This window comes from Anabrus simplex, chromosome 1 (genome assembly GCF_040414725.1).
Source record: "Anabrus simplex isolate iqAnaSimp1 chromosome 1, ASM4041472v1, whole genome shotgun sequence".
Lineage (NCBI taxonomy): Eukaryota > Metazoa > Arthropoda > Insecta > Orthoptera > Tettigoniidae > Anabrus > Anabrus simplex.
The window spans coordinates 606,422,692-606,443,766 of NC_090265.1; the positions used below are offsets into that span (position 1 = coordinate 606,422,692).

The window sequence follows — 21,075 nt, forward strand, 5'->3', positions numbered from 1 at the left end:
GCATTATCCATTCATCGAAGAAATGATTTCCCGCATCAATCGTCCAGAAATTTTGGCCCCATGAACGCTAAATCGTCGATCAAGCATTTTTTTCATGATGGGCAGAAGCGAGTATAATACATTCAAGAACTTTTGAGACTCAATACTTGCGCTCAAAACCATATTCTAAGAGTACAAAAAACATAACCTATAAAAGTCAAATAGGCCTAATGGTAATTTATGCCGTACAAGACTTACAAAATCTTACTACATATACCGGTGACCAAATAACAAGAATAAAAGGACATCATCATGCCTATGGATCTTCACGTTAACGTCTCCTCGTTGTCATTAGAGCAAGTACAAGAAAAGCAATCGGATCACCTTCGCATCGTATTCGCCTGGTATTAAACAGAAGTCTTAAGGCAGAGTGGCCGCAACAGTTGGAAACTTGAAAACTACTACTTTTTTCCTTCCTATTTTGGACCACAGGAAACAACTGGTTTACTGGTTCGTCTTTTCTTCCCCTCCCAAATTTTTCCATCCTTGACTGTTGGTATGGAAAACATTGATAGAGGCACAGATTGGGAATGAAACAATGCAGATGATAATAGCATTGTATCAAAATTGCAAAAGCTGTGTTAGAACCAAGATGGGTTAAACTGAATGGTTCAGAGTTGCGACAGGCTTAAGACAGGGAAGTGTATTGTCTCCGTTACTCCCTTCTACATAATGTCAAGGAAGAGATGATGGGCGAGCAAGTAAAGTCTATGCTCTTTGCTGATGACATTGTAGTTTGGGAGGATAATGAAAAGGAAGTATAGACACAAGTTGATTTATGGAATGAGGGTATAATAAATTTTGGAATGAAGATTAGTGCTGCAAAAAGACAGACTTTGATCATGACGAGAGGTAACAGAAAATCTATGGGAGTGATAAAAATAGGAAATTAACCTCTTGAAGTACCGGTAGTGAAATTTTTAAATATTTGGGCAGCATGATGTCACAACATGGAAATTTGGATGGAGAAATTGATTTAAGAACACAGCAGCCTGCAAGTTTCTACCAGTGTGTGAGACACATTGTATGGAACAAAAATGTCCCAATGAAATGCAAGAAGGTTTTATACGCATCCTGTTTTAAACCTATACTGAACTATGCTTCAGCAGCCTGGACATTGCCTAAGTGGAACCAAAGTAAGATGCAGCTGAAATGAGGATCTTGAGGAGCATACAGAGAAAACAAGCCAAGATAGAATACAAAATGAGGAAATAAGGAGAAGCGTGGGAGTGTGTAAACATCAAGAAGAGATTGATATAGCAAAGCTGAAATGGTTTGGACACTTGATGAGATTGCCAGGAGATAGAATACCAAAGAGAACATTTATGGATACCGAGACTGCAAAGAGGCATAGGGGACAGCCTAGAATGAGATGGAAGAGCTCTATTGTGGACTGTATTGCAAATAGAGGAGTCGATAGCAATAAAGTACTAGAAGAAGAGTGGTGGAAAGATTGAATAAGGTGGAGGGCTTTGGTACACTACCCTACCCAGAGAAGAAGAAGAGAACTATAAACTACTTGTGATCAGTTGTTGCTTGGCGTGGCATTATTTAATAGCACATTTTTCTATGAACTTGGCTAATCCAAGTTACTGACCTGTAAGAAGTTTTCATGGTGAAGTGATGTAGTTTCTGAGGTAAAATTGAATTTAAAGTATCAAGGTTTTTAATTCATATAATTTATGCAAGAGGTTTTGTAAGATTATAATTACAGTAAACATATTTCATTATTGTGTTACTTAATCAAATTTTTGATGATTTTAATTCATTCCTGAATTTTCAGTTTTCCTGTATCATACTTTTTTCTTCCCATACTCCCTCCAAAAACAGAGAATCAAGGTTCCACTGTACCTTGTGTCATGCCCATTTCTAGCTATAAACTAGTGATGGGTAACACCCTTTCGAGACTGACGCCAGAGATCTCTAGAACGATTCTCCTGTGTTGCGATCCGTGCGACGTCCCAGTAACTACAAGCGTAAGTTTCATAGGATAACATCAGCATTCTCATATGGAAATGTGTGTGCCGATAAATTTTGTCAAAAGCTTAGGAAAGGACTGCACGTTGAACTATGGGCCCCTTGATACCATTAACGAAAGTGAAGGGCCAGTATCTTAAACAGTTCACAAGTTAAGGTGGACATCTTATTAGCTGGTTAATCCTGCATAATTTGTGAATAGATAGGATGTACACCAACCTGGATACCTCGCAGTTGACAGGGTACCTTCTTGTGATGCAGGATGGGCCAGGGGTGTTCTCTGTGACGATTCCCCTTCAGTGATATGTGTTTTAAAGTGCCGGATGATCCCAGAAGCATTTCTGCTGACGTATTTTACTCCTTTTGAATAAAATAACACAGCAGTCTGTGCTATGCGGCATCTCTCTCCAATATGACCCACATCAACGACTTACGTTGCGTTTCGGACATAGTGTTAGCTTATCGTATACGGTTAGATACAATTACACATTGCACAGTCATATACCAAAGTACCCAATTATGATGCGAAAACTCTATAACATTGTAAGGAATTATTTCCTTCGTCACCAAAATATCGGTAAACACAAGCAGTGGTCATATGATATTGAATATGGGGTCTGATGATGATGTACAGCAACCTGTCGAAGGAAATGGAGCAAACTCAGACATTTTAGATTACACTTTTCACTCATGCGTAATGGTGGTTGCATATGCAGCAACGTGCATCTAGCCCTGTCTCGAGTTCGAATAATGCACAGTAGCTGTCAGTTTCTCTACTTACTGCTACATACAAAGCCAGATTGCATATCCTTTATAATTGTTATACTGCGTCAAAATAGACCTTGGTAGAAATGAAAGAAGTGAACACCCTAGTCGCTTGTTGATACATATTTACAGAATGGAGAAGGTCTGTGGTTGGCTATTTGCATACTCGGCACAAGCAACATTCACATTCATCTGTCTACCTGTAGGCCTACAACATGCTGCTCGACAAACAATGCGAGGACAATGTTCTCGATATCTCTAAATATTTCTTGCGAGAAAGGTTCCACTGTCTCGAGAAATCTCAAGATCCCATCACTACTACTACTACATAAGATATCCCTGAAACACGTGTGATTTTCAATTTAAAATTCCTATTTATGAAGAGAATGCCTAAGATAAAGTCATTGATTGCTTAGGATGAACTTAAATGGTAATTCGTATGTTATACATTAAAAATGTTATATCATAAAAATGCATCTTTTTACTTATTAGGAAAGACAATTATGGTAGTAAAAGTAAACTGAACATTACACAAGTAAATAATGTAATTCTTTCTAGAGTTAAAATGAGTTGTAGTACACACATCACCCCTCAAAAAGTCTCAATTTTGCCCTTAAATCAGTCACACACATCACCCCTCAAAAAATCTCAATTTTGCCCTTAAATCAGTCACCAGTACATTTCAAAATTACAAAGAGTGGTTTTTAAATCTGGTAGCGTTCATAATTTTTTTTTTCTTTCTTTCAGTGATCATCCCACACATTGGAAGTGCCACACTTCAAGCAAGAACTGATATGGCGATTCTCACCGCACAGAACATTCTCAATGGTCTTGAAAAGAAACCATTGCCAGCAGAAGTGTAATGAACTCAGAGTACGTGTGTGTTTGTGTCTGTAAATACAAAACTCCATTAACAACTGCTGTGATACCATAAATCAGGATTAAGTTATAGGAATAAATGTCATGAAGGAATACTGATACAAATTTTATTTTGTATAGCTTATAATTATACATCTTTTTATGAAACACCAGTATTGCTTTCAACTTAAAGCTGCAAAATTACGAAGGTAAGTCTTGGCAGATACTCTTTATACAGCTGTGCCTCTTTCCAAATTCTGCTTTATTTCTGTAGTATGTTCACCGTAGAAACGTTCCAACTTCTTGTTAAACTTCATATTACGTTCATTGATATAATCAATATCAGCATCATCATTGTGCATTCTTCTTCGACTGTATTTCTCACGTTTTGAAATCCTAGAAAGAAAATAATTTAGAACATTATAATAGACTGAACACATCACTCTACACATGTCGAGATTATTTATATCATCTCTCTTGCAAAACAGATTATTTTACAATACGATTAGGGAAGGAGACATGATGGAAAATATCGGGTAAAAAAGAACGTCAATTACACAGAGTGCAAAATAATGTTAAAGCTTTCCGAATCACACACAATATTTATGTTCATTAGTACCAGCAAAGCAGCACTGTTATGGCAATTTTCCACTTGAGGGGCGCACAGTAGAAAAGAGGCTCATTCCACAAACGATAAATATACAGGAAATAGGAGTTTTGGAAAGTCTCTAATGCACGATTTTCTTCCGTTACCGATATTTATGCACCCAGTGATTATACTGCATGTGATCAATCATCTTTAGTATCGTTTCCTCACTATGTCCACTAGCGAGCTCTCTCGTCAACATTAGAAGGCAATCGTAAGTTATGATCTTCATTTCCGTGTTGACGTTTAACTAATAATATAGATTTGAGGGATGTTCCACCATTCAACACATTGCAATCTATATTATTAGAAGGCGATGTCGGAGTCTATTAGTAATCCCGTCGACTGCTGTTTCGTAAAGAAAAAAGGAGATGAAAGAGAACATGTTTTCATAATAAATGCGTAAATAACGTGTCTGATAGCAGTTGTTAACTGGTTAGAAATAAAGGCTAAGTAAACGATCACATAATTTTAATGTTATATACTGACATGAAGTAAGAATGTGATACAGCTCAAGATATGGCAGAGCCCATGACTGATTTTTGAGGTTAAATTATGTTTTCTCGCATCTGGTTAAATTTTCGGTAAGGCTATTCCCATTTAAATTTATAACGAGGAGGTTATCACTCTTCTACTGGCGCTGGATATTTGTTTTCATGGTGCAAACGCGGTTAAGTTAGGTTAGGTGATGCTGTCTGAATAAGAAAACTTAAGCGTTTGCCTCAAAATGTAACCTTCGGCATTGTGTTCTTGCTATGTGCACGTGCAAACTCTCTCGTCGACATTCGAAGGTGATGTCGAAATTAGAGTCGATTAGTAATACTCGTCAACTGCTATTCCGTAAAGAAAATTAGAAATGGAAGAGAACATGTTTTCGTAGTAAGTGCATAAATAATGTAGTTGATAGCAGTTGCTAATTCATTAGAAATAAAGGCTGAAGTAAACAACCGCTTATTTTAATGTTATATACTGAAATGAAGTAAGAATGTGATACACCTCAAGATATGGCAGAGTACATCACTGATTCAGAGGATAGTTTATATTTTCTCGTGTCTAGTTAAATTTCGGAAAGGCTGATCCCATGTAAATTTGTAGCGAGGTGGTTATCATTTCTCTACATGCGCTTGAAGTATGTTTTCATGATACATATACAGTTACGTGACACTGTGTGAAGAAGAAAACTTAAGCGTTTGCCACAGAGGCCTCTGGAGAGATGCTATAAGTTTTTCAGAATGAAATTAAACTTACACTTTCACGTAATATCGTGTTTAGAAAAATAACAAACAAGTAAGCCATAGTGTAGATATCATCCATGAAAACGCAAGATTTGAACAAAATGATTGTTGTTTCATACCAATTTTAATATGTATGGGGTTTCTCCCGACTTTTATGAAAAATCGGATATAACGCCAATCTGTTATAGCGAGTAAATTTTTCTCCGCTATGAATTCTCGCTACGATGGACTTCTACTGTATACTTAAACTTGTTCTAAGAAAAGACAACATTACACACTTTTTATTTCATATTTTCTAAAATATAATCATATACAATGTGTTTATTGCCCATTTTAGTAAAGAGAAGAGCAATGAATCTATGACTTGAGACCATTAGGTACATAATACGGTACTCCGTTTGTAGGAAGAAATTTCTTGGGAATACAGAAACATTTTAAATAAGATGGTGGGTGTTTAATTTAGAAATAGTTCAAGTTTTGTTTGTCAAATTACAGTAGAACCTCGATCATACGTTCCCGGAAACTACATTTTCCCGTATTATTCGTTCAAATTACGTGGTCTCACAAGCATTCTAATTAAATCACGTTGTAAAATCCTGCATTATCCGTTCCTCGAAGAAACGATTTCCCGGATCAACCATCCAGAAATTTCAGTCCCATTAACGCTAAATCCTCGATCACGCGTTTTTCAAGAAACTGTATCTCACGAAAGGGCGGCTATGGCATATTTACGGACCATGGTGTTAACGTCCCATCACTGCGGTAATTTGATGAAGTAGCCTTAGCATCGCATTCCGATGGTATTGTTTAGAGAATCCTCGGAAATCATACGACAGAGTGTGTCCACAACAATTGGAAGGAGACAGAGCGCATTTCGGCAGCTCTACTAGAAGACGGAACGAGTTCTTCAAATATTCGTACTTGCAAAATGTCTACATTATGTCCAGGGTTAGATATTTTTTTTTTTTAACTTTTTTCGAGTGTGTCGTTGAACAGATTTTCGGCACTTCCCGCAGGGCACTGTATAGTCACTGGGCTTTCGGGAAGGAATTGAAACTGCTCCTTCTTAAGCAACACAAATTCAGTAGTTGAATATTATCGTATACGATTATGTTATCGAGACCAGAACAGATGTTGCAACGTACATATATAAAGCCAAGGGAGGTTTTGGGATTGCCTATTGCTGTTTTGGTCCTAATATTAGACTGGGAATTTCACGTGTTTGTGTTAAAATATTACAAAAACCGCAATTGTTTTATTTGCGCACGTTGCATTTAAAAACTTTGTATCATTTCGCACTCGTACCGACTTGTACAGCAAGGGCGCTTTCCAGCTGAGGTCAACAGCAAGGGCGCTTTCCAGCTGAGGTCAAAGTCGCGAATAACCGTAATTTTGGAAGTGTTAATGAGATTTTTTCTCTTTCCAATTTGATTGTGATTAGTGACGGGCAGAACTGAATATAATGCATTCCAGAACTTGAGAATCGATAGGGCCTACTTATATTCAAAACCATATTGTTGAGTTCAACATAACCTTTAAAAGTCAATGTAGACCTAATTTACGCGGTACAAGATTTCCATAAACTATGAACAGTACCGTATATCGGTGACCAAATTACAATGGAAGATTTAAAAAAAGATTGGGTTTGGCCATCATGTTGGGCGCTTTAGTATCTAATGTGCTTTATTTCATTAGATTACAGATTTAAAAGCTACTTGTGGCCGATTGTTGTTACGCTTGGCATTACGGGTATTAAATTTTTCGAAGAGTTTGGCTGATCAAAGTTGCTGAACTGAAAGAAGTTTTCAGAGGAAACTGACGAAGTTTCCGTGGTAAAAGGGAACGTAAAGTTTCGAGATTTTTAGTCGCGTACCGGTAATTAATGTTTGAAGCCGGACCCGCGGTCTAACTTGCCTGCCTTTCACCCGGACGGTCCGGGTTCGATTCCCGCCCAGGTCAGGCATTTTTACCCGGATATGAGGGCTGATTCCAGGTTCACTCATTCTACGATTACCTTTAGTTGAGGAGCTATTTAATGGTGAGATGGCGACCCTGGTCTAGAGAGCCAGGAATAAAGGCCGAGAGGATTCGTCACACTGACCATGCGTCACCTCGTTATCGGCAGGCCTTCGGACCGAGCAGCCGTCGCTTGGTAGGCGGAAGGCCCATTGGGGCTGTAGTTTCGTTTGGTTTAGGGTTGTTTGTAAGATTATAAGTATACATACAGTTGAACCTGACTTATACATATATCAAGGGGAAGAGAATAAACTACTTGTAACTCAGAATTACTTAGAAATCAGACTTACACAATACGTCACATATTTACTGAAAATGCAATGTAATAGACCTACATGTGTAAATCCTTGCAAATAATAAATACATTAAGACAGAAAATATTATTTTGAACTTGGTCCAGCCTTAAAGAAATCAGATAGTTTGGTTTGTTTCACTTTTCTTGCATTAAGAGTATAAATTTCCTTTTGCAAACTTAGTAATGCATTCAATGCATTTTCACTACAACTTTTTGCACTGATGTAATGCCTACACACATCAATTGCACTTAACACTTCACTCAGTTCAGGTGTTTCAAGATTCAAGTTGTTATCTCCATCTCTGTCACTATCGCTTATAGCTGGTCCATCACCACCGCGTTGTTGGCATACATTAGCAATAATTTCTTCATCTGGTAGTTCTTCACATACAGCCAGATTATCATCAAAATGCACAAAAGTATTGAATTCTACACCCTCCAGTAGCGTTAGTTCATTGCCAGACAAACCTTAGGCCCATAACCATCATTAGAGGCAGCCTCTTCTAGTAAGACTCCAGCTTTACAGAAACAGTTGCTGATTGTGAAGGATGACACCTGCTTCCAGGCATCTGAAAGAAAGTCCATGGCTTGTAGCAAATTAATGGAGAGAGGTTCATTTCCAGCATTACTCAGTGTTATTAAATGTTGAACCAGCATTTTTCTATAATGCACTTTGAAATGTGCAATGATGCCCAAATCAAGCAGTTGTAGAACACTGGTACAGTCAGAAGGGAAAAATTCCACTCTGTCTTTCTCCAGAATGATCTGAGGTGGATGTGTTGCACATCGATCCATTAGAAGAAGGATTTTCTTCTGTTTCTTTTTCATTTTAATGTCCAGTTTTTTCAACCACTGTTCCATTAGAAGCATAGTCATCCAAGAATTTCTGTTGGATTCATATTCCGTAGGTTTTGTTTTCGCACCCTCGGATTCTTCGATTTTCCTGTCACAAGTGGTGAAGTTTGTCAGATTCATCTGCATTGGTGGCGAGAAGTAGTGTTACACAAATTTTACTTTTCTTCCCTCCACGAGTCACCTTTTTCAGCTAATGTTTTATTAGGAAGGAGATTGTAGAATAGGTTGGTATCATCACAATTGTAGATGTTTGGAGGCTGATAATTGCTTACGATACCCAGCAGAACGTCTTCTTTCCAGTGTTGCACCGTGAAGTCGTCCACGGCTTTTGAGTCACTACAAATTGTTCTCCCTATGATTCCATGACGATCTTTAAATCCTTGCAACCATCCTGATGAAGCCTTGAAATCAGCAGTGATACTCATCATTTTAGCTAAATCTATCGCCATTGCCTTCAGCATGTTGCCACTAATTGGTAGAGATGCAGTCCGCTTTTGCTGAAACCATATGAAAAGTGCTTTCTCCTTCCTGTTGACAGCTGCGCTTTGCTGATTTTGAACCCAGTTTTAAGAACTCATCCAAAATAGAGTTTCTTTTACTGATGACTGTACACAGCGTGGTATATGCAATCCCTAAGTCTGAAGCAATTTCAGTTTTTGTTTTGTGTGGATTAGCGTCCACTTCTCGTATAAACTTTACTTTTTCATCTAGGATATAACTTTTCCTTTTTCTGTTCTCCATGGCTAATCAAAAGCAAATGAATGACAAAACTACAGTACTGTTCAACAGTAAACGCCAGATACCGGCAACGTGGACATTTTACGTTGTTCCCACGAAAGATATTCTCATATTCAAACAAATTTACTGTATTTTCTTTTATTTCCGCACTGAAACCGCCGACTTTGCTTGTAATGTATCTTAATCTTTGGCGGCATTGTGAAGGTCAAAAGCGATGACGTTAGAGAAGGAGCGAGATAGAGAGCGAAGGGGACTCGCTCAGTTGGCCTTTGTTAAGCCGCCAGTAAGAAAGGGTCAACAATGTCTCTCGGCGAAACTCTTTGTGTTCCGTTTCAGCACTGAAACCCGACCACTCTACTTCTGCCTACGCCGACAAAGAGGAAACTCCATAAATACAGTAGTGCCTTTTAAAAAAAAGCACGAGCTCATTACAATTACGCAAAATTCAGTTATATTTCATTGACACTTAATACGTATAACTGCAAATTACGTATAAACGGATTACGTATAAATAAGGTTTAATTAAAACCAATTAGTGGCAACATGCTGAAGGCAATGGCGATAGATTTAGCTAAAATAATGAGTATCACTGCTGATTTTCCCGGGACCTAAAGGAAATTATGTACAAATAAAAATTACACAGAACAGAGTTACGTATAAAGCAGGTTCAACTGTATTTCATTTTTGTGATATTTAGCCAAACTGTTAATGGATCATTTGTACCCAGATTCTCTGTTTTCCCGTGTTGTACGTTTTTTTTTCCCATGGTCCCTCCAAAAACGTAGAATCGAGGTTCCACTGTATATCATTAGAAGAACACTTGATCAATGAGATGTATCAAAGAACAGTTCATCTTCCTGTTCTGTTGATCGCATCTCAGTGACATTTCAAGTGGTACAAACAACAGCAGACTGTAAATGTTGCAGTCATTTTGTGTTGTATTTTGGTCAGAAGACTCGTCGTCAATCACATTGCCTGTTGTCTCCACCTTGGAAGATATTCTAAACTGTTAAAGAGTTACTCACCTTGACCAGCTTACTTCAATCTTATTGACCAATTAGAAATGTTGACTCATAAGGGTACTGATACGTATCGCATGGGTCTCTTTTCTACTATGGATGTCCGAAAATTATAAAGAATAGGCACTGTTCAACTTATTTGCAGGGAATGGGTATGCACTACATGGTTGTATTTTGTAATTGTAACAGACAATAGTACGAGAAAAGAAATTTCCCACTTAATAAATGCATTTCACTTTCAATACAAATTTTCTCAGTAGTATTTAAAATCTTAAATATGAATGTGAAGATGGGTTATAAGGTAAGTACAGAACTATCTCAAAGTTACTGAAGTGTCAATAACAGACTTCTACATTCATGTTTCATTTGCTCACAATATCACCAATTCACAATCATTGACAATTTTACTCAATCTTAACAATACAGTACTGGCCAAAAAATGATAACACTAGGATGCTTTGAAAGAATATTAATTTTATGAACACAAAATTAATTTTACTAACATTATTTTGAAACAGGAATGTAATAAAGATTAAGTGTGATTTTATTTTAAGGGAAGGATCATTTTTCACTTTAATGTTTACTTTGAGATGAAAATGAATGAGGTTCTATGATTTTTGGCAAATTTAGGAGTTCAGAAGTTCTTCACACTTAAAAACAAGATTACTGGCACTAAACATCACAACACATCCTTGCAGATTCAGTCTTCACCCAATAAGGCATGTTACCACCCCTGGCTCAAATAACAGCGTGCTTCCCATTTATCAATTACAGCTAGCCAAAGTTCACCCAGACTGTGGAGTGCTTGTCGACGAACACTGCGCTTAACCATATCCCACACATGCTCGACGGGACTGAGGTCAGGAATCCGTGAAGGCCACTCCAAACTGATGATTCATACCTCCTCCAGGAAGTCTGTCACATCAAGCAGCATGGGGTCAAGCATTGACATGCATAAGCATGAAGTTCTCGCCGAAGTGGGGAGCAAAACGGATGGCACGTGGACGGAGAACTTCCTCAGTGTAGCAGCGCACAGTCAAAGTTCCATTTTCAATGATTAACAGCTCAGTTCATCTGTCAGAGCTGAAGCCACTACACACAATGATGGAACTTACTCCATATGGTGTCCTTGATGAAAAGGCACAGGCAGAATAATGCTCTCCTGGTCTTCTCCAAACTCTTTCCCTCCCATATGGAGATGTGCAGTTGAATCTCAACTCGTGTGTAAGGAGAACTTGGCTCCACTGCTCGTCTGTCCAATGGACATGCTCTTGGGCAAACTGGAGACAAGCCTTTCGATGCTGTGGAGAAAAATCTGGCCCTGTAACAGTTTTCTTAAATGTTAGGTTTCCTTCTATTAGTCTAATGTTTACAACATGAGCTTGTTCCAATCGGTTTTTCGAATCCGTTCCAGTTAAATGGCAATCTATCAAGACTTGTAAAGTTACACAACAGTCAACTGTGACTGCTGTACATCTTGGTTAACCAGATCCTGGACGCCTGTTGTAAGAAGGGTGTTCCCGAAAACATCTTGCAGCTCTTAAAACGTATGTGGGACTTGTTTGTAACAACCTCGCAAACATAATCAAGTAACACGACAGCTTTTGCAGAATCTTCAGGGCTTAAGAGTCATCTTTCCTTGAACTATACTTCACGATGCTCTAGGAAATATTAAATAACAAGTCATTAAATGAGCACGCAACTATGCCACAACAGCTACTTGTCACATCCCATTAATAGGCTAACAGAAATGCATAGCTGTAAAGCTTAACAGTGGTACTGCCATACAACTCCAAAACTAATCTTCCCCCTCCTCCTTCTACCGCTTTTCCCACATTGGTGCGATCGCAGGTGCAAACTGTGTTGCACATTAATTTGGCCCTGTTGTACGGCCGGATGCCCTTCCTGACACCAACCCTATTTGGAAGGATATATTCTCTACTGCATGTTTCTGTGACAGTTGGTAGTTTGGTATGTTGTCTGAATATGAAGAGGATAGTGTTCGGACACAAACACCCAGTTCCAGAGCAGAATTACTCAACCACAATATCCCCAACCCACCTAGGAATTGGAACGCAAGACCCTCTGAACCAAAGGCCTGAATGCTGACCATTCCGTCAAGGAGGTGGACAAAACTCCAAAACCAATAATACTAGGTTACAGAATCCAGGAAGAGTGGCCTTCACATACTGGATGTTTTCATATTGTTGTTCCCCAATATATAAAACATGTTATTTGGTCCTAAACAATATAAAAATAAATTATAACGAACAGAGTTGAAAAATACATTTCAATCAATAACTTCATTTTTCCTAAGTGATACATTTTTTTTTTCTGTCCGGCAATGTATATATGTGGGGTTAAAAATTATTTGATAGAATATGAGGACTTTCTTGTAGAACAAAACATGTCATGTCAGGTATGTATAGTGTTCTGAGCTTTATATTTTATGTTTCAACAGACTGAAAAACTTCATATTTACACTAACTAGTTTTGTGAAATGATTTCTCACACTACCATCCATGACAATAATATAAATAAAGTTGTAGGGGGTCTGCTGTCTGTAATTTTGTTTATTTTGACAATTTTTCAGATATTTATCCGTTTTAGGTCAACTCAAGACCGTATCAGTGGTTTTTATTTTTTGTGTCTGTTTGTTCCACCATCACAGCAAAACAGCTGGATAGATCTAGACTAAACTTCATATTTAGAGTTATACTCATCCAGGGGAATGTTTAGATAGACTGGGGGTTTATAGGAAAACCCGAACAGTTTTTTTTTTTTTTTTTTTTCCATTTTCTCTTATACTATTGATTTTCTGTAAAATCAATGGACTAAGTGTGAAATGCCCCTTCATTTTAAACAACTTTTGTTATGTACATAATTTTGCTTACTCTTTAAATAAAGACAGAAAATTACCATTTTCTGCACGACTTTCATGCTCTGCACTGAGTGACCAACAGACCGAGAATGAACCTACCAGTTACCATGGCAACAATAATTGCTGCTTATCAGCAAGGAAGAAAGGAATGCCACTTTCATCATCATTCCTGTAAATTCATGGTTGTTCCTTGGGTAGAAAGTGAAACAGATGTCAAGCTGCCATTCTGATGGATGCTTGCAAATACCGTTGGAGGTTACAATTGTCCCCAAGTAGCAATAAGGAGGGCTATTAATATTTGAAACAGTAAGGCACAGTGAAGCATATTATTTCACACCATAGGGTGTTTTCTGGCATTTGCTGTATTTTTTTTACTGTATTTCTCTTCTACTTCTGTTTTCCACTTTAATTTCTTGCCTCTTTAGACTTAAGTAAAAACACCATAAGTCATCTTCTCATCTGTTAACCTATGAATCCCTGCGCCTAAATTTCGCCTCTCTTACCGCCTCCTTATATCCATAACTCATATCATCGCAATTTAGTGATGGACATTTCATTTTCAAATACATCCACTTGGTATTTACATATTTGTCCTAATGGAAAATTCTAAATTCCCATGGAGGGAATTAGATATTTTTCACCAATAGAGCATGTCAAAAATGTCAAAAACATATCAGATGTAAGGCTTCTGATAAGTTCACCTGCATACACCCCAACGTCAGTGGGTAGGGTCTGATACATCCCACTCTGATGAGTCTAGTGTCAGACCTAAGACGAAAAGCTGGTTAATAGAGCAAACGCCTGAAAAGCCTTACATCTGATATGTTTTTGACATATTTGTCCTATCCGGCTGTCCTCAGTTATAAACCTATTTTCTATTATTTTCAACTTTCTTAACTGATATTACTTTCTTCCTTAATTACTCCGTATTTATACGCGTGCTAATCCAGAAATCTGGACACTCTTCCCTTTAAGGAAAAATTCCAAGCTATTCAAATGTAGGCTATAACTATTTCGCTCCAGAAAATATCAAAATACGGATGCAGTTTTAATGACGGTGTAAGACCGTTTTTGGGTAATTGGTGACTAAACGGTAAGTCATATCGCAAAACAGATAGCACAATCGTTGTTCAATTTGGAGAGATCTTCAAATTTGGCCCTATTACATTTTGTCGTATCTCAATTCTTTATATGTCAGATAGTGCTGCATTTTCCGATTATAATCAAATCTCTCCAACTTGATTGTGATTGTCATTAGGAAAAGAGGCCTTTATTTATAATGAAAACGTCAAGGTAAGAAAAAGCTTAAACATAGATTCGGACCACTACCTCTCGGAGATTAAAGTAAGATTCCAACCAAACAAACCCAAACAAAGAATCAAGAGGCAGCTTAGAATTGATGCAGATACTCTGAAACAAAGCAAAGAGACATATTGTGAAAAATTGTCGAAGCTGAATATGAACAGCTGGGAAGATATCAAAAACTCAATGTTTAAAGCAGCTGAAGGTTTGGGGAACCCAGCGAGGAAACGAAAACACAGGTGGTGGAATGAAAAGTGTGATGAAGCTTTGGACAGAAAACTACAAGCATGGAAGAGGTGGCATTCCAACAAAACCGAGGAGAGATGGGAAACTTTCAGGGAAGAGAGGAAGAAAACAGCTAAGATCATACGATCAGAGAAAAGAAATTATGACAGAAGTAGAATGGATAAGATAGAAGATGATTTTCGAAAGAACAACACTCGAGCATTTTACAAAACCTTCAGAGAGGAACTACAGGGATACCAGCCATCAAGTTTGTGTTTCAAGCGGGAGGATGGTAGTGTAGTAACGAACAACAAAGAAAATTGTCAATTTCTCGCAGATTACTTCAAAATGTTACTGAATTGTGCAGAACCTGTGAAAAGATTGGATACGAAAAATCTATCTCAGGATAACCAAGATTCCAAGCCACCGAGTCTAGAAGAGATCAAAGAAATAATAAATGAGCTTAAAAACAACAAAGCACAAGGTGAAGATGGAATTATTGCAGAAATGTGGAAGTTCGGAGGAGAAACTGCAGCAAAAGCAATCCATGCTGTCATAGGAGAAATCTGGAGAGATGAAAAGATCCCCAGTGATTGGAAATGCGCTCTTATACACCCACTCCACAAGAGAGGTCTCTGGACGAACATCAATAACTATAGAGGAATCTCTTTACTCCCAATAACATATAAGATACTCTCTAAAGTACTATTGAGAAGAGTTGAAGAACAAGCAGACCATCTCATTGGCGAGTACCAAGCTGGTTTTCGAAAAGGAAGATCATGCGCAGAACAAATATTTAACCTGAAGAGCATTCTCAGAATAAGAGCTTTGAGAAGCCAGAACACCGTGGTAATATTTGTTGATTTTAAGAAAGCATATGATGCAATTGACAGGCAGACTCTATTTAACGTCCTTGAGGAATTCGGAATTGACAGGAAAACAAGAATGTTAATAAAACAAACCCTGACAGAAACTTTCTCAAAAGTCAAATTCTTCGGTGAAATTTCTGAACCATTTGAAATAAAAACAGGAGACAGACGAGGGGACTGCCTATCACCAATTCTCTTTAACATTGTTCTAGAAAAAATCATTAGAACATGGGAAAAAGCCTTGGAAGTGAAAGGAATAAAGGGAATACATTTAGGGAGGAAAGGACAGAACTTAGAAATTACGTGTTTGGCTTTCGTGGATAATCTTGCACTCTTGGCTTACAACCGAGAAAATGCCCAAATTATGCTGAATACCCTACATGAGATCGCTGAGAAAACGGGTCTCAAAGTGTCATATGAGAAGACGGAATACATGGAATATGGACATCAAGGCGAGAGACACTTAAAAGTGAAGCATGGGACTGTAAAAAGAACTGAGAAATTTATATATCTAGGGGAATGGATAGAACCTAATGGATTGGATAAAGAGGCGATTAGGGCAAGAATTAGAAAACTAGAATTGGCTTACAGGTTAACCCAGAACAGATACAACAAAAGAGCAATATCTTACAAGGCGAAACTTAGACACTACAGCTAAGTGGTAAAGCCAGAGGGTCTCTACGCTTCAGAGAGCCTGATAATGAATAAAAAAGGGTGAGCTTCAAGATCTCGAAAAAAAGGAGAGGAGAATCTTAAGGAAAATTTTAGGACCACAGAAAAATGCTGATGGGGAGTGGAGGAATAGGAAAAATGATGACCTCTATAAATACACCGAAAAAATCACTGTCACCATGCGAAAGCGAAGGCTAAAATTTTATGGGCATCTAGAAAGAATGGATGAGAAATGGCTAAGAAAATATTCAAGTACATCACTGGACTAAAAGCTTCGACGAAGTGGGTGGAAGAGGTAAAAAGAGATGCAATAGAAAGTGGACTTACAGTGGATATGGTTCACAACAGAAAAGAATTTAGAAGTCGAGTGGACAGCATCAAAACATTCCAGGAGAAACCACCAAAATGTAGACCCAAACTGGTCATATCTGAAAAAGAAAGGAAGATCAGAAATGAAAGAATGAAGAGGTTCTGGGAGAAGAAGAAGAAGAGAAAGCCTTCAGTTCAATGCGGTCCATAGGCGGCCAAATTTGGAAACGGGAAGAAGAAAACTCTCAGTCTCTATTGTGAATGACAGTTGGCAGGTGGGCCTGCCATTATAGTAGGAGCTCCCAAACTCAATTATGAATGGCAGTAGGAATGGGGCCTGCCATTATCATCGTAACTTCCCCAATGCCCACCTTACATCAGAAACTAAATATGGCGTCCACCCTGTTTTGTTTCTCGGATATCGCTAAGAGACATGCAATTTAATTTATCTTGCTCACTGTGCGAACAGTAATTTACGTAGAAATCCATATACATGGGCAGAGCACGGGTACATTTGCTTGTTGACATATAAATCTGCACCAAGAATATTACTTCTATTGCTACCCAACAGCCCCGAAGGGCCATGGCCTACCAAGCGACCGCTGCTCAGTCCAAAGGCCTGGAGATTATGAGGTGTCGTGTGGTCAGCCAAAAAGGATTTACACAGGTTCTCTTCCCTGTTCCTTCACTATTGTTATTCTGTTTTAGTGTTTTTTTTCAAATTCGTACGTTCCTCACTAGATGTTTCATTTCAGGCTTGTGTCAATATTTTGTCAGCTTCTGCTTTGAATGCTAGCGCTGTACTGTGTACGGTGAGCCATCTGGTAACAAATGAATGAACCACTTCCATCTCTATCATTAACGTCTAAATTCAAACATCATTTTTAAAGAAGTCTTCCTTGTAAACAGTAGAGATTTTCTTCTGAAGACGCAGAGCAAAGTTCTCTGCAAAACGTAAAGAATTTCACCTTATTTTCTTGACACTGCATAAGCCCAAAACCCTACATCATGTCAACAACTCTAGTCAAACTGCAATGTTTTACAACAAATATTTGGGCAGAACAGATCTTAATTTTTTGCTAGTTGCTTTACCTTGCACCGACACAGATAGGTCTTATGGCGACGATTGGGATAGGACAGGTCTAGGAGTTGGAAGGAAGCGGCCGTGGCCTTAATTAAGGTACAGTCCCAGCATTTGCCTGGTGTGAAAATTGGGAAACCACGGAAAACCATCTTCAGGGCTGCTGACAGTAGGATTCAAACCCACTATCTCCCGGATGCAAACTGATCTTAAAAGGCTGGATGTATCGTGTAGCAGCAAAATAAGCTACAATGTACTGGCAGAAAATATTTCAAAATTTACATAAATTGATAGAAATACAGCAATTTCCAATGGAATATCAAGACTACATTATTTAGAAAATTGAGAAAGTGACAACTCAAATTCATGTGAAAGGAAATGCTGTTATCACAGAGAGACTAGGTTCATGTTTACATATTTCTTTTGCTTTTTTGATACCTATGTGTTTAACCTTCTTAATCATCAAGGTAATGATATATCATTCTGCCATTAAGACTGTCAGGGTAACTACATATTGGCACCTACCGATAGCTTGAAGTTGTATATTTGCTCTTTAGATGGCACAAGCTTGCTAAACTAAGGTCGCCAGGTGTCGACCTTCATTACTTTTAGAGTTAAGCTGCCTCTGTGGATCAGCGGTAGAGTGTCGGCCTCCGGATCCCAAGATAGCGGGTTCAAACCCGGCAGAGGTAGTAGGATTTTTGAAGGGCGGAAAAAAGTCCATTCGACACTCCATGTCGTACGATGTCGGCATGTAAAAGATCTCTGGTGACACATTTGGTGTTTACCCGACAAAATTCATTAAATCTCAGCCATAGACGCTCAAGAGAGTTTCGGTTTACTCGGTCTGCCATCTAGTGGGGGCCTAGCGTAAAACGGAACGTCGAAATTGACGAGCAGACAGCCAGATGGCGTCAAATTGAAATGTCTGCACACGGTAGCTGAGGCCATACAATTATTATTATTATTATTACTTTTAGAGTTTGTGCTGTGATTCTCGTTTGTTTACTGCAAAAATAAAGTTTGCTTTTGCTGTAGAAAACAAAGTTAGCTGAGACCGAGTTGTGATTTAGTGGTGATTTTAATGCTCTTTTGGTTTATATGCAGAATATAGTCTGTTATTGTCAATATAGTTGCAAAAGTATCTCGTGAAACTTTTTGTGCATTAAGTTTCGCTTAAATTAGCTGTCTCATAGCATGTATGTCTAACCCTGTTCCTGTTTCTCTATGGGGTCAGGTATGAAGAGAGGTGAATCTCTGTAGCAAGTTTTTATGACTGGATGCCCTTCCTGATGTCAATCTCATCAGAGGAGTTACCGAGATGAAAAATGTGATGGCAGGTAGAACAGTCACTCAAGTGGGCCAGTGTTGAAACTAGATTCAGACAGTTTGGTCACCTAAAGAGAATGGACCCACAGAGAACAGCCAGAATGTGGTTTGAGAAAGAAGTAAAAGGCAAGAGACTAAGAAGTCAGAAAAGAAGAGAGCACAACCAGATAAAATCTACTGACATGAGCCTGTCATATTTACTTACTTTTCAATGCTAGCAGGTAGTAGTACTGAATTCCCCCCCCCCCCCCCTGCCTCGCCCCTCAAATCTTGAGCATTTGCTATACAATCAGTAGTTACGTAACGTCAAAAAACATGGATGTGCAATATATGAAGCAACATACAACAGGAACTTGAGACTATCATACCATTGCACTCAATATGCAAAAAGGGAATACATGAGAAGTATTAAGCTTACCTTTGTTATGTGTGCAAAGAATTGTAAAGTAGAAAGGAAAGCTGAGATCTGAGTAAAGGCTTGTGATCTTCAATTACTGCATTTTGATGAAATATTCAGTTTTGATTCATTTCAATAGTGTGAATAACAACAGCTCCAAAATATACGAAATTTTAATATTTAACAACTTTTGATATTTCTTTATGCCATAAATCTTTGTATTATTTCGTATTCAATAATAATTATAGTACCAATTTGTTCTTTTCGATTAACTGTGACTGAACATTTAAGATGTTATACGTTTTATACACAATTTAAATAAATCACAATCATACACTTTATAATAATGGCAAATACAAAAATGGCTTCAATAGAAGACAAATAAATTATACAGTAAATGCAAATGATGTATCTTTCTGTAGATAACTATAAAGTGTACAGCATGGCAATGCCTCTAAAAAAAAAAAAGTAGTTGATTATTTAAGGATAAGAAAAGGCTATAAAATATACTTACTGCTTTTCTAGGTCTTCAACCATTCGATCTATTCCTTCCTTACTGTCCTCGTGCAAGCCATGTAATATGGTATTTTTACCTCCATAAAATGCTTCTCCTACTTTCTCTCTTTGTCTATCATAACTTTCCATGTCAGGTTTGATATTCTTTACAAGTCGGTTGTACTGCCTGTAAGCAAAATTAAATGGAAAAATACTTTATTGCAACCTAATAATATTCCAATTTGCAATATTTATTACTCTACACCATATCTGAAAATAACCACATTCAAAAAAGTCAATTCAACTTATTACTCAGAGTTACATGCTTAGAAATAAACTCCTACTTTGATATTATGAGATGGAACAAACTTGACAATAATCCAATAATCCACAGTCAAATTTGTGCTAATAAACTTGACCATATTCAATTCTAACCCCACCAACCTGGGCCCAATATTAGAGATGCCAGGCTCTGCCTGTTGCAAGTCAGGACAAAGGGTGAGAGAGGAGAAACACCTCTTTAAAATACCTTGGTCCAGCTGACCCGGCTGGTAGTCCCGTGTAAGGGTCCTTTGTCACGGTTACGGTGAAGACCTCACTGGCAGTGAAAGCAGAGAAAAGGGACTTTGGAACAGTGGAACTTTTTTTTTTTTTTGCTAGGGGCTTTACGTCGCACCGACACAGATAGGTCTTATGGCGATGAACACAGTGGAACTGACGGAAGAAGCAACCCTCCTATTTGGGAAAAGCAGAACAGGAACTGCTGCGTTGTAGTTAGAAATGGGAACTTCAAAGGCTAAGGGAAGAAACCCCAACACAAAATCAGTAGGCCTGGCCACTTAGAAGGCAGCCCCTTCACCAGGCTTTGGGTGCTGAAGGCCAATAAACTACACACTCAGGATTAACCCCTTACAGAAACATCAATGAATAAAAGCTGGATGGATAAAATTAATTTGACCTTTAGCATGAAACTGGACAAGAGAATTGGAATGTGGAATGTCCAGACAATGTGGCAGGTAGGAGGACTGGCTGAAGTATCTGGGGAGATGAAGCGATACAGGTTGGACATACT

At 38.2% G+C, this 21,075-nt stretch overlaps 2 protein-coding genes across 3 annotated transcripts in view; one reads left to right on the forward strand and one right to left on the reverse strand.

Moving 5' to 3' along the window:
• Positions 1 to 3,753, forward strand: part of LOC136857198 (glyoxylate reductase/hydroxypyruvate reductase) — a 140,909-nt gene extending 137,156 nt beyond the window's left edge. For both annotated transcript variants that reach the window (XM_067135662.2, XM_068225090.1), the window contains one exon: positions 3,529 to 3,753. In XM_067135662.2, the coding sequence (XP_066991763.1) occupies positions 3,529 to 3,644 (116 nt within the window). In that variant the 3' untranslated portion in view covers positions 3,645 to 3,753. The remainder of the gene's footprint in view (positions 1 to 3,528) is intronic.
• LOC136857199 (pre-mRNA-splicing factor SYF2) overlaps positions 3,743 to 21,075 on the reverse strand; it is a 67,979-nt gene continuing 50,646 nt past the window's right edge. The window contains exons 4-5 of the mRNA XM_067135663.2: positions 20,023 to 20,190; positions 3,743 to 4,035 (exon numbers count right to left, since the gene is read on the reverse strand). Coding sequence (XP_066991764.1) covers positions 3,870 to 4,035; positions 20,023 to 20,190 — 334 coding nt within the window. The 3' untranslated portion in view covers positions 3,743 to 3,869. The remainder of the gene's footprint in view (positions 4,036 to 20,022; positions 20,191 to 21,075) is intronic.